The sequence below is a fragment of the Cryptomeria japonica genome, chromosome 3 (assembly GCF_030272615.1).
Source record: "Cryptomeria japonica chromosome 3, Sugi_1.0, whole genome shotgun sequence".
In the NCBI taxonomy this organism is placed as follows: Eukaryota; Viridiplantae; Streptophyta; class Pinopsida; order Cupressales; family Cupressaceae; genus Cryptomeria; species Cryptomeria japonica.
The window spans coordinates 999612558-999624683 of NC_081407.1; the positions used below are offsets into that span (position 1 = coordinate 999612558).

The 12126-nt window shown below is 42.6% G+C and overlaps 1 protein-coding gene across 4 annotated transcripts in view; it reads left to right on the forward strand.

Moving 5' to 3' along the window:
- Positions 1–12126, forward strand: part of LOC131077759 (kynurenine 3-monooxygenase) — a 143704-nt gene that overhangs the window by 85133 nt on the left and 46445 nt on the right. For 3 of the 4 annotated variants that reach the window (XM_058015308.2, XM_058015306.2, XM_058015307.2), the window contains exons 8-9: positions 205–323; positions 403–562. The exons of the other annotated variant lie outside the window; for it this stretch is intronic. In XM_058015308.2, the coding sequence (XP_057871291.1) occupies positions 205–323; positions 403–562 (279 nt within the window). The remainder of the gene's footprint in view (positions 1–204; positions 324–402; positions 563–12126) is intronic. 4 annotated transcript variants of the gene reach the window in all.

Here is a 12126-nt window from a genome sequence, read left to right on the forward strand (position 1 = left end):
AATAAGTACCCAAGATTTACATTTTTTTTATTAATTTTCTTATTTGCAACGATCATGATCTATATGTGAACATGTAACTGAACTAGCATTGATTGGAAACTTGTGGCACTACTTTAGTAAATTAAGGACATTAGCTAAGGTGATTGAATTCTTGTCTATAATGTTCTTATCTGCTTAGTAAGTAAGAGTTTTCCATTCATATAGGCTTGGCGAAACTTAAATTTGCTGCTAGTTAATGTTGCCGATGGAAGCTTTTGGGGTGGTACATTGAATGAAGAACTCGTGAGTGCACCTTCTCCAACAGATATCACTAGGATCTTTAGGTATTTTTCAGACCCTTAAACAGAAGCACTGGATTTTCAAGATCTTAATTCCTAAAGCGTATCTCTTAAAATTGTTCAGAGAGAAAGCTCCAGATGTGCTTGATCTACTTCTACGTGAGAACCAGAATTTTGCAGAAGATTTGTGGAAGCAGGCACCAATGAGAGGTGGTGGGGCAGTACTTCTCTCCCAATTCCATCACAGAAACATAGTCGTGATTGGGGATGCAGCACATGGAATGGTAAAGTTTTTATCTGTACTAGCCTTTTAAGTCTAAAGAGTATTATTTTTGAAGTTCTAGTCTATACATATGATCAGATTGATATTTCTTGGCATCTTTCATGTAGTAGTATTTGATATATTTATGCTAGATTATCTTAATATTTATATAATATGAATTGGTAATTATAATTATAAATAATTTTGTTCTTTCATATCTTACTTTTTTGATAGTTTAGAATTGTTAGGGCCCTCACCCATATTAGAACTGAAAAAGGTACAAAAATGGCCAAGAACAAGGCTAGACAAAAAGCCCTTTTCAGCCAACAAGGCATAGAGGAACTAGGTTAATTTGTACATATGACAAAACCTAAACACAGTTGCACTGTAAACAGTCCAGATAGCAAAAACAACAAAACATCAATTATCAAAGATTGGATAATTTAGCTTGACTTCAAACCTAGTCTCTCCACCTCACTTAGCACCTTTGTTGTGTAGCAATGCACTAGCACCATCCTCCAACACATCTAGACTTCCTCTTGGAGCAAATATGTAATGTCCCTATTTTTAGTCTCCCTAGGATGGTAGTTAGCTCTAGTTTTCTTGGTGACTGCTAGCCTTGTCGGAGGGGATGTTTGTTGCTGGCAGTTAGCTTAGATGGTCTTGATGACTCTTATGACACTCTCCAAAGTGATTTCTGACTTCTGGTGTGTTCTCCAAGATTCTTGGAGAGTGTCTATTTATAGTAAGTCATTTGATTGACCCTGATTTTCATTATTCATCATTGGTATCATTTGAGTATGTGTAGATTTCAATTCTGATGCTTTTCGACAATTTCTGCAACTTAGGAGGAGTATTATTGGTTTTCATTTAATTATTTTAGTAAGGTTACTTAATTTGGTTAAAATAATTCAAAAAGAACCTTAGCGTAATAGCTCGTTGGAAAGGGGACAAAAAATTTCAAATCATGGATGCATGAAAAGGGGACTTTGTATATCAAATATTGTTATTATTTCATTTACCGGGTCTTTTGAAGAAAAATGGAGTTATTTAATTAAAAGTGAATTTTAAATTGTCTTCTAGAAATTTTGATGGGAAAATGTATAAAATGAGGTTTTGTGAGCTCACTTGGATTATGTAGTTTATGCTATTCTCTTCTAGTGAAACTCTTGTGGCTCTTGTGGGATTGAACTTGGTTCATCTTAGCCTTCTTGAGGACAAAAATCCTCTCGGAGAAGATTAATCAAGGTGGTAAAAAGTATGGAAAGGACGCAGAGTAGCGCATTCACTACCCAGTTTGGTGCATTTAATCTATATTATAGCGCATTTACAATATCCCGCAACGCATTTAGCACTCAGATTAGCGCATTTAGAATTCCAAGTAGCACATTTAGATTTTTAATCAGTGCATATGGTTTTTTTTCTAGCGCATCCATATCATTAGATGGTGCATTTAGAATGTTTCACAATGCATTGGTTGTTCCTTTCAGCGCATTCATACTGTAGATTAGCGCATATCCAACACAGAGCAGTGCATCCATTGCATTGATTAGCGCTTTTGTCATTTTCTGTAGCGCATACACATTCTGTTGAACCATGTGTAGGTAAATGCATGTCGAAGATTGAAATCTGAAAAATACCAATTGTGGTTTTGCAGGGTATTTAGTTGCATTTAGGCACATAGTTTAATTAGGGGTTCAGTAATTTGATCATTCTTGTTTCACATAGTTTAATTAGGCAGTTAATTAACAACATACAAAATCTGTATTTTTGTCTTTTTAAAATAGCTACACATAACTTAATCTAGGTGGTTAGTGTTTATTGTGTATGACAAAAGTGATAGGTATTATGCTCTCCCCTTAATTGGGTGATCAAAAAGATAGACTCACTTTTATGTTTATTAGATTTTCATTTGTAATTACCTATTTAGCGGGTCTGCCTCCCAAGTAGCCCATAAGGCCAAGTGAGAGGCAATGACCCAAGTGGTAACGAGGCTAAGGACAAGCCCTTCCAAGCCACTATAAATAAATGTGTTTGTGAGGAAACTCATAAGTAATAGGTGCCAATGTGTCATACCAACGTCTGTCGTCTCAAGTACCCATAGTGGTGCGTAAAACCCGCAAGAGCTAGGAGGCCTCTTTTTATAAGTGTGAAACGCCGCATGTATGGCCACCTAAACGGATGACCTTACTAAAAACTATTGTTATTAGAAGCCTACCTTTTCTACTTGTTGACTTAGTAGTTGTGATACGCGCATTTTGAAGATATCTCTCATGTACTCCTTAATTTGAGATAGAATTTTTTTGGAAATCTTAGGATTTTTAGAAATTTGAAGCTTGGTATACCCAAGAAGTGTGTGCCATGGAGGGGAGCCAGTGTTATCAAGTTTCTATCTATCCTGTTAAGTGAAGTATTCTATTGCATGAGGATTCGACAAGTATAGTCTTGATCAAACCATTTGTTTAGGATTGTACATACTTTTTTCTTTCATTTTTCAAACAAACATTGTGTCTGCTGTGTCTATTATGCTACCTTATCAAAATAGAGAAAATCATCCCTGAGACAAGCATAATTTTGAAAACTTGAATAGAGAGATTCTCAGAAAGACAAAATTTCATTGTTTAGCACATTTGAAACCCAGAGTAGCGCATTCACAACTTTTGTTAGCGCATATCACATACATTTTAGCACATCCGTAACACAGCCTGGCTCTTTTGAAACATTTTATTGCGCATTTGATCACCAGAGTAGTGAATTTGATCATCAGAGTAGCACATTTAATCAACAGAGTAGTGCTTTCGTTCACTAGAGTACGCTTTTAAAGTATTTTGTAGCGCATTTGACAATTAGTTTAGCGCATTCATTGACTGTTTTAACACCTGTACTCTAGTGCATCTACAACAAAGAGCACTTCCGCAGGTCTAAAAGAAAAACAAAAAACAGATTTAGATACCCTTTTTCATGAAGATCCTATTCTAGAAAACAGATATTCAGTCAAGTGTCAAATCAGACAAATTTTTCAACATTTGATACTTTCCATACACATTCCATGCATAAAATTTCAATTTTAGACAAAATCAGGATTCCTTTAGCGCTTTTAAGATCCTCATTTCAACTTTCTTAGTTCCCTTATCAAGATTTTATCATCCTTCATCTTTGGAGCTAAACTAGTATTAAATCTTGGCAAGGTTAGTCATCATCATAGAGATCTATCATCTCCAATTTGATTTGCCTTGTATCACTATTTCTAAATAGTCCAAGATTTAATCTTTCAAACAAAAGATCAAAATTGCACTTAAGATACCTTGGTTAAGTCTCTTTCCTCTAAATCAAAACATCAAGCATTCATCCAACCTCTATACAAGTATTTACTCAACACCCATATAAATTTTATACCTTCGAATCACTTCATTGACATTTTAAAAATCTCGTATGGTTGAAACAAGAAGACAAAGAGCAATCAGGGAAACTATGGATTACTTTACAAAAGGGAAAGGAAAAGGTCCTAAATTTGATTCAACAAATTTCTTTGGTGAGAGTTCAAATCCATTGTATGACAACGATAGTGATTATGAGACTTCTAGTGACATAGATGACACACATGTTCTTGAGGCAACACAAGATCCTAATTTCATAAACTTATGGAAAAAGTGATGGAGAAATATTTCCTTCAACTTGCACAACAAGGTGTAAAACTCCCATCTAATTTTGATTTGTCAAAATTGAAGGCAACAACTAAAAGTGAAACAAATGCCAACACAAATACTAATGAAACCATAAATGAGAATACAAATGATGGAACAAACCAAGCTGATGCAAATACAAGAACTAAGAGCAAGAAGAATCCTTTGGTGAATCCTTTGAATACACTTGTATAACAAATCCAAGACTTGCAACTACAACTCACCAAATTACAATTAGGATACTCACCAAAACAATACTCACTTGAGTATATATCTCCTTACAAATTTGATAAAAGCTTGGTAATGTTACCCTTTCCTCCTCATTTTGAAGTTCCATCATTTGACAAATACAAGGGGAAAGGTGATCCACGTGATCACATTAGAGAGTTTTGTGCCACATGTATGGAAATCGCACACAATGAGACATACCTAATGCAACTTTTTCCTAAAATTTTGGGTGGCCAAGCTCTAGAATGGTTCTATCATCTACTACCAGGAATTAAATCATTTGATGAACTAGTGGACAAATTTATCACTCATTTCTCCTACAATATTGAGCATGAGTTTTCAAAGTTAGACCTTTGCAATAGTAAACAGAAAAATGGAGAATCTTTCACTAGTTTCTTACAAAGGTGGAGACAACTCGTCAACAAGTGTCCATATGACATACCAGAGCAGCAAAAGATTGAAATATATATCCATAACTTGAATGCTGAATTGAGGTACCAATTGCATTTTCAATGTCCACCTACCTTTGCAAAGGTTATTGACAAAGGTCTTGTAAGGAAAGCAGAGTGTGGAAAACGCCTTCCTAATGTCAATTTCTTAGAGAAGTAGAGCAAATGAGTGTTTCAATTCAAATTATAGCAACTAAGATACACAACACAAGATAAACAGAGCAACATGAAAAACACAAACACAGAGGTGTACACCAAATTTCACGTGGGAAGACCCTTACGTGTGAAAAATTCACACACCAAAGTAATCCCTTGTATTACAGTAAAACAATTACATACAAGCTTCAAACCTTTGATCTCATCTCTGTTTTAGGCACCAGTACAAAAGATTAGAATCTTAATTGGCTTTTTAATTCAGCTTTTTTATAGAATTACCAATCAATTACTTCAATCCTCTTTGCACAACAATAGAAATCATTCTCACACGATCCAACCACCTGCAACTGTTTTCCAGACGTTTCAATGTCTCTGTTGAAAAACTGTCGAACTTATCAGATTGTTAATAACACGCATGTTGTCGTCATCGCTTCCTTTGAGTCGTTCTAGTTTCCACCAATCGTCAGCAGACAACTCGACAAGTCAAAACAAGTCCATCGTGGTCCCCACCAAGTCTCAAAGGTTATCGACAAATGTTCCTCACCTTGACAATGCCTTAAAACTTTCTTAGCGAATTCCATAGTCTCACAGAAATCATCTTTGTCGCTCAGAAAAATCTCATGTCTTATCAACATTGGAAATTGGCTATTCAGTATAGAATGCGGCTTCGACTTAAAATGCGGCTTCGACTTCCTTGTTGAAATGTCTTAGCGAACACTTGAGTCACACCGAAAACAACAGTGCATCGACAAGACTCCAACACCGTCATACCGATATAATCTATTGCCACAAAACGAGACTTCGATTTCCTCCTTCAGACAGTTTACCGAAACCCCAAGCTACACTGAAATCTGTCTTCGCCAAAGCTATATCGAACTTGGGCTTGTCGGTGTAGCGACATAACTTCGGTTGACTGCTGTGGGAGACATACAGAAACTACAAGTTATATCGATATATGGCTTCATGTTGACAAGACACATTAGCTGTCTCCTCGACATGGGTAAGAGGAGTGACTTTTCCGAACTACCTAGTAGAGTCTAACTGAATCCAGATGCTATACCAAAATCACTACTTCTTTAGGTGAGTATTGTAATATTCCCCTTAAAGTTTTTGATTTTCAATGAGAATTACAAGAAAACACCATAACCCATTAAGGTAGAGAAATAATCCAAACAACTGAAAGGGAACCCTTCCACCTTCTGTTCACCGAGAGCCCAATCTGGGAGGGTGAGAGCATACGGTGTTCCGGGAATTGTTAGCACCAAAAACCAAACTGAAATTACAATGCACGGGCGACAAGCCAACCCCTTCTGCTTATCCGGCTGGATAGAAACTAAACTTCTTAGCCGTAAACCAGCCAAGGGAAACAACAAGAAACTAAAACTCAATCACTCTACCACGTATTTCAGCGGGAGGACATTACATAAAGCTATCACTCTACTGCATATTTCAGTGGGAGGACAATACATAAAACTTATCACTCGACCACTTATTCAGTGGGAGGACTGAGTTACAAATACCAGAAAATAGGCAGCAAGCCTGCCTTTTCCACTTGTTCAGCGGGTATGCTTACAGTCCAGAATTGGTTGATAGTACTACTATTCAACCTTACAAAATATAAGAAAGATAGAATAGAAGAGAATGCTGATCACAGAAGATATTATCACCAAACCAGCTCAATACCAACTTCCTAAAATCTGATATAAATAACAGCAAGCTGGAAATGCATAACCAACAACACTAAATCACACTAAAATGCTCATATCTCACTCAAAACTCACTCAAATCACCCCGAATCACACCCAAACCAACACTATGCATTAGGCAACCAAGTACAAACAAAGAGATAACATCAACATGAGCTTCAACTAACATCACGCTTCCCAATGCACACCCCAGAAAGTACGCCCAGGCAGAAAGGTACAATTTGCAATTAAAAACTGAATACTCAAAACCAAGGGCTAAAAACTTACAAATCTCTTCGTCAACAACATAGGAAAGTAAGGAGCCGAAACCCAGAATGATAGGTCGCACAGGCAGTGAGGTAGGATTGGAACTTCGCTTCAGCCACACAGAAACCAGCAACACTGAAAATTACAGCAGCAACCCAACTTTCTCAAATCCTCACACGCAGTCCACAAGAACACCATGAAATCCACACAATAGAGCCTCAGCTAGGAGTGATGTCTCATACTCAAAACTACAATTGAAAAGTCTAGGAGGTTTTTGTTTGCCCTCTCGGGTAAATGGTTAAATGCAGAAAGTAAATGCACAGAACATAATGGAAATACATTAAATAACCAGTCTCTATATTAATTCAACAGTCCATGTACATCATGTGCTTATAACATTACATTTGACACGACTAACATGATCATACTTCGAAGAAAAGGTACACAATATATAATACCCGAAGGGGCGCGACACAACCGTCGCGACTCCAACTACCTACCCGTCGGCCAACTAACTGACCGCCGTAACTCATTATTACCGACGACAACATAAACATAATATAACAACATAACATAATGATTATTCCCGTCAACATCATCCCCCCAAGAAAAGAAGGCGACTCCGACGACTTAATACAAAATAGAGATGAACGACAGGAACTACTGACACCAGTCGGGCCCGGATCTTATACACTTGCTGCGTCCTCGCCTGAAAACCCTTTTCTGCTACCATCCGATGCTCAAGTGCGGATTTCACCAATATTGCTTCCTTTGCCATCACAGTCCTCCTGTGCCTAACCCAAACTTGTCTGCAAAACATGTTTTTCAGTCTCAGCTTCCACCAATTGCTACTCAATTGATACTATCTCCCTAGCCAATTTGTCCTCGATAGCCACCCGTGCTGCTCTCCCGGCATCCAACTCCTGGGTACGCTGAACTAAGTCTCACGAGACTATTGCCTCCAACCTGGTGGTCAACTCCTCCCGAGCCCTCTGTGCATCCACCAAGGCAACCTCACGTCCAACCGAGACATACTCCGAGTTCCTCAAAGCGTACCTATCCTGCCTGGAGGTGGCCACAACCTGCTGGCACAAATGCTAGGAGACACCTGAAATCCTCCATCACACTCCCCAAAGGCTAAAACTGAATTGAATAACTTCCTGGGGGCATACAACTGCGCGGACCTGCAATGCCTTCCCTCGAACTCTGTTTGTTCCCAACCTCCAAATCCGCCTCCCTCTAGGGCTTATGGCTTCCCTGCCAATGCTTAGCTGCGGGCTTCTTTCTCACAATACGGACAACCACAACACTTCTCGTGGTCTTCTGTAGCTCAAAATAAACTGGGGGTCTGGGGGCAATGCCCCCAGCGGGGTTGAGGGGCAGCGCCCCTCGCGGGGTCTGGGGCAGCGCCCCAGCAGGGTCGAGGGGCAGCGGGATTTTAAATCTGGTAGTCGTCGTTTTTTTTTCTTTTTGGCATTTTAATGTCCCTGATGGCACCCCGGCCATACAACCTCCCTGTACGGTCAACAACAGCATTGGCACCTCCGATCGTGCGGCTGCTTGGTCTACCTGTGGCGGTCGGCCCGTGCTTTACCCTTCGCATCACGTGGTGGCGTGGTGGTGCGGTGTTCGGCGTCTTCTTCCCTTTACCCCTTGCTGTGCGGTGATGGCGGTGTGCGGGGTTGTTTTGTTCTTCGTCGCGGTGGTGTTGTGCGGCCATTTTATTCTTCCGCGGGCTGCTTGGTGACCGCCTTCGGTGGCTCCCACCGCATGGTGTGACCACCGCATGGTGGTGCCACCATCGGTGGTTCCACCGCACGGTGGTGCCACCGCACGGTGGTCCCGTCGTACGGTGACTATTTTCCATCTTTTTTTTATTTTTCTCTTTTTTTTGACCGTACGGTCGCTGTCGTACGACCGTGCGATTTTTTTCTCTCTTTTTTTTTTTTTTAAGTTGTCTAAAGAGTCTTTGGCTCGGGTCCCCTGTCTCTGGGATCGCTCTTCATCCTTCTCGGTTGTCCTCGCCCAAAAGTCTCCTGCTTTTGTCCCGTGCCTCTCGAGTCGCTTGCCCGGCCTCTTAGGTCCCCTTCCATCCTCTCGGGTCCCCCTTTGGGCTCTCGGGTGTCCGTTCGGCCTCTCGGGTCCCCTGCGCGCTTCGCGTGGTAGGGTTTCAATTTGGGCCCGTTGGTGGCAAGTCTATTTTCAATGTCCATCCGAAGACTTGGAACCACAAATTCTATAGGGACCACGGTCTCCTTCCCATACATAAGAAGAAGAAGAATAAAGATTTTGAAGACTGTCGTCTTCCACACAGGGTTCCAATCATTGCCAACACTCTTCGGATTATCTATGTCGCCAGGGTTTGGGGCTTCTCCCTTCCAATATTCTTTGTATTCCGGCAGGTACACCTCTGTTGGTTGCTCTGGTTGCTCTGCTTCGAGCTTGTAGCTTTGGAACATTTCGTAATCCTCCATTTGCCAGTGGAAGAGCCCGTTAATCGAGCATACCTCATCTTCAGAACATCCCTCCAATTCTAGCACCCCTTCACTATTCGGCTCCATCGCGTTCTTGCCCTTGCTTTCATCGGGACCCCCTTCCCTTTTATTAGAGTCCTCTGAGTCAGAGTCTGAAGAGGCGAGCTCTTCGCCGACATCTTGGGTGTGTAGGTCAATGGTATATTTCCGCCCTCCCTTCTCCATGGAAAGTGTATTTTTCTTCCAGTTGTGGTTTACCCTCGCGTTGATCAACCACGCTCTCCCCAGGATGGCATCATAGCCTTTCTTCTTTGAGGGAATAACCACGAAATCTAACAAGAATGGTTGCGTACCAATTGTCACTTGCTGGGCCATCAACAGGCCGAGTGGCTTAATGCCGTGTTGGTCCGCTCCCACCAGGTTGAATGTGGGTGGCCACAGGGTGGGCTTCCCCAGCCGCTTCCATGTTTCTTCTGGTAGTACATTCACCCCAGATCCACCGTCCACAATGGTGTCCTTTAGAATGGTCCCACGGATACCCATTTCTACCACAGCTGGGTGTCTACCACTGCTCAAGGCTAGTAACATCGGGTCAGTCGAAGGGCTAACGGAAACCTCCACCTGTGTTGTACTCTTCGAAGCGGTGGCGGGAACCCCTACCTGTGGTGCACTCGACGATGCGGTGGCGGGAACCCGTACCTGTGGTGCACTTGACGATGCGGTGCTTTGCACATTGGTGAGGATGGCAGTCCTCAATTGTGGCATAGAGTCTAGAAGGTCTTTCACCTTTATCGGCACCTCCATCTGCAAGATTTGCCCAATGATGTTATTTTCTGCTTCCGTACGGGATGATGTACTCGCCACCTCGTTGTCCCATCGTTCGGTCGTCATCTCATGTTCAATATTGGCCTTTGCCTCCCGTAATCTCTCCTTCTCCGTACGGGGGTCGGGATAAGTGGCTTTTTTCGTCTGGGCGCGGGTGATCGCCAATACTTCTTTCTCGTGAGTCTTCTCAGCCTTCTCAATGTTGAGGAGATTAACCCCTGCCTGCGGGCAATTTGCGTCCTCATGGTCGCCTGGCCCACACCAACGACAGAGGTGCTGAGGGGTGGCTTCCTTTGTGCAATCACGGGCGAAGTGCCCCCACTGATTACAGGCCCTACATTGGATAATTGGCCGGCCCTTGGCGTCATACTGGATACGGCTTCCGTTATTGTTATTGTTGCTATTCCTTCCGCCGCCGCGTCTGTTGTCCCGGTATCCTCCAGATGATGCCGTTGTGTTAGTCTGCTGGCCCGTACCCGCTGGTGCGGATGTTGTGGCCTGCTCCATGAACAAGACCTGGTTCGTGCTTCGGGTTTTCATATTGTATGGGCACTCCTTGGTGGAGTGTCCCATCACTTGGCAAATCTCACAGAATGCCTTCTTTGGGCAAGTACCCCTTGTGTGTCCGTCACTCCTACAGTCTGTACACCACACTTCATTTTCTTCCGTCTTACTTGTACTCCCTTTCATGGCTTTGAATTCTTTCAACATTCGTTCCATGTCCTTCTGGAGCGCGTGTACCTTTTTACCCGATTCGCCACCGCTACTGCTCTCCCCGTCAGAATCTTCATCATCGTCAGATGAATATCTATTACTTTTCTTCTTCCTTGATGTTTTATATTCGCTTTCTAGATCCATCGCCCTGTTATAGGCGTCATCATATGACGTCGGGGGTACAATCTTCATTTTTTTTCGTAGGGAGGATTTCAATCCTTCCACAAACCATCGTTTTTTTAAGCCGTCAGCCGGCTGGCTCTCCATTTTACCCAAGAGTTCTTTCAGCCTCTGACTGTATGCCCGTACTGTCTCCTTAGTACCTTGCTTGGTACTGTATATCTCTGTCACAATTTCGTTGTCATCACGAAGCAATCGGAACTCCTCCGTGAATTCCTTCTGTAGGGTAGCCCATGTGGCCACTTTTTGCTTATCTACATTGGAGTACCAATCTATGGCGACTCCTCGTAACGTGGCTGGAAACTGCTGTACCCAGTCGTCGTGGTCTGTTACTCCGTTGGCGGACCAAATGGTCTCACATGTACGGCAGTGCCGTAAGGGGTCTTCCTTGCCGTCCCCTGTGAACTTTGGTAACTTTTGTTTGCTCGCCATCCCTTGTCGTCTTCCTGGAGGCGGTTGTGTCTGTGTCCCTGCGCTGCTACCTCCGGTAGTGTTGGTGGTGTGTCCTGGAGGTACGGTGTTTTGCCTGTCGCCTGTGGCACCTACACCCGTACTGTTGCCCTCCCCTTCGTTTTGACACACTCCTACTCCTGCTTCCCGTTGGTGATCTTCACTCCGTGGCGTGAGGGATAAGTTCCTAAACTGATCCCGAGTCTCCTCGACTAGATTTCGCCGTAACCTTGTTTCTTCTAAAAATTCCTCGTGGCTCCGCGTCCTACGATGATCTGGCGACGCGTAGAAATTTTCGTCGGCCTTTGCACCTTCCGTGACACCTCCTTGGTTCCCCTCGGGTCCCCCTTCGGCAGGTCGTCCTTCGGCAAGTTGCCTCAGCCTCCGTCTACGTTCTACTTGCTGCTCCAGAATCAAAGCCCTCTGCGCGGCCTCCCACTCGTTCGTTTCCGGTTTTCTATTTCTATCTTTATTC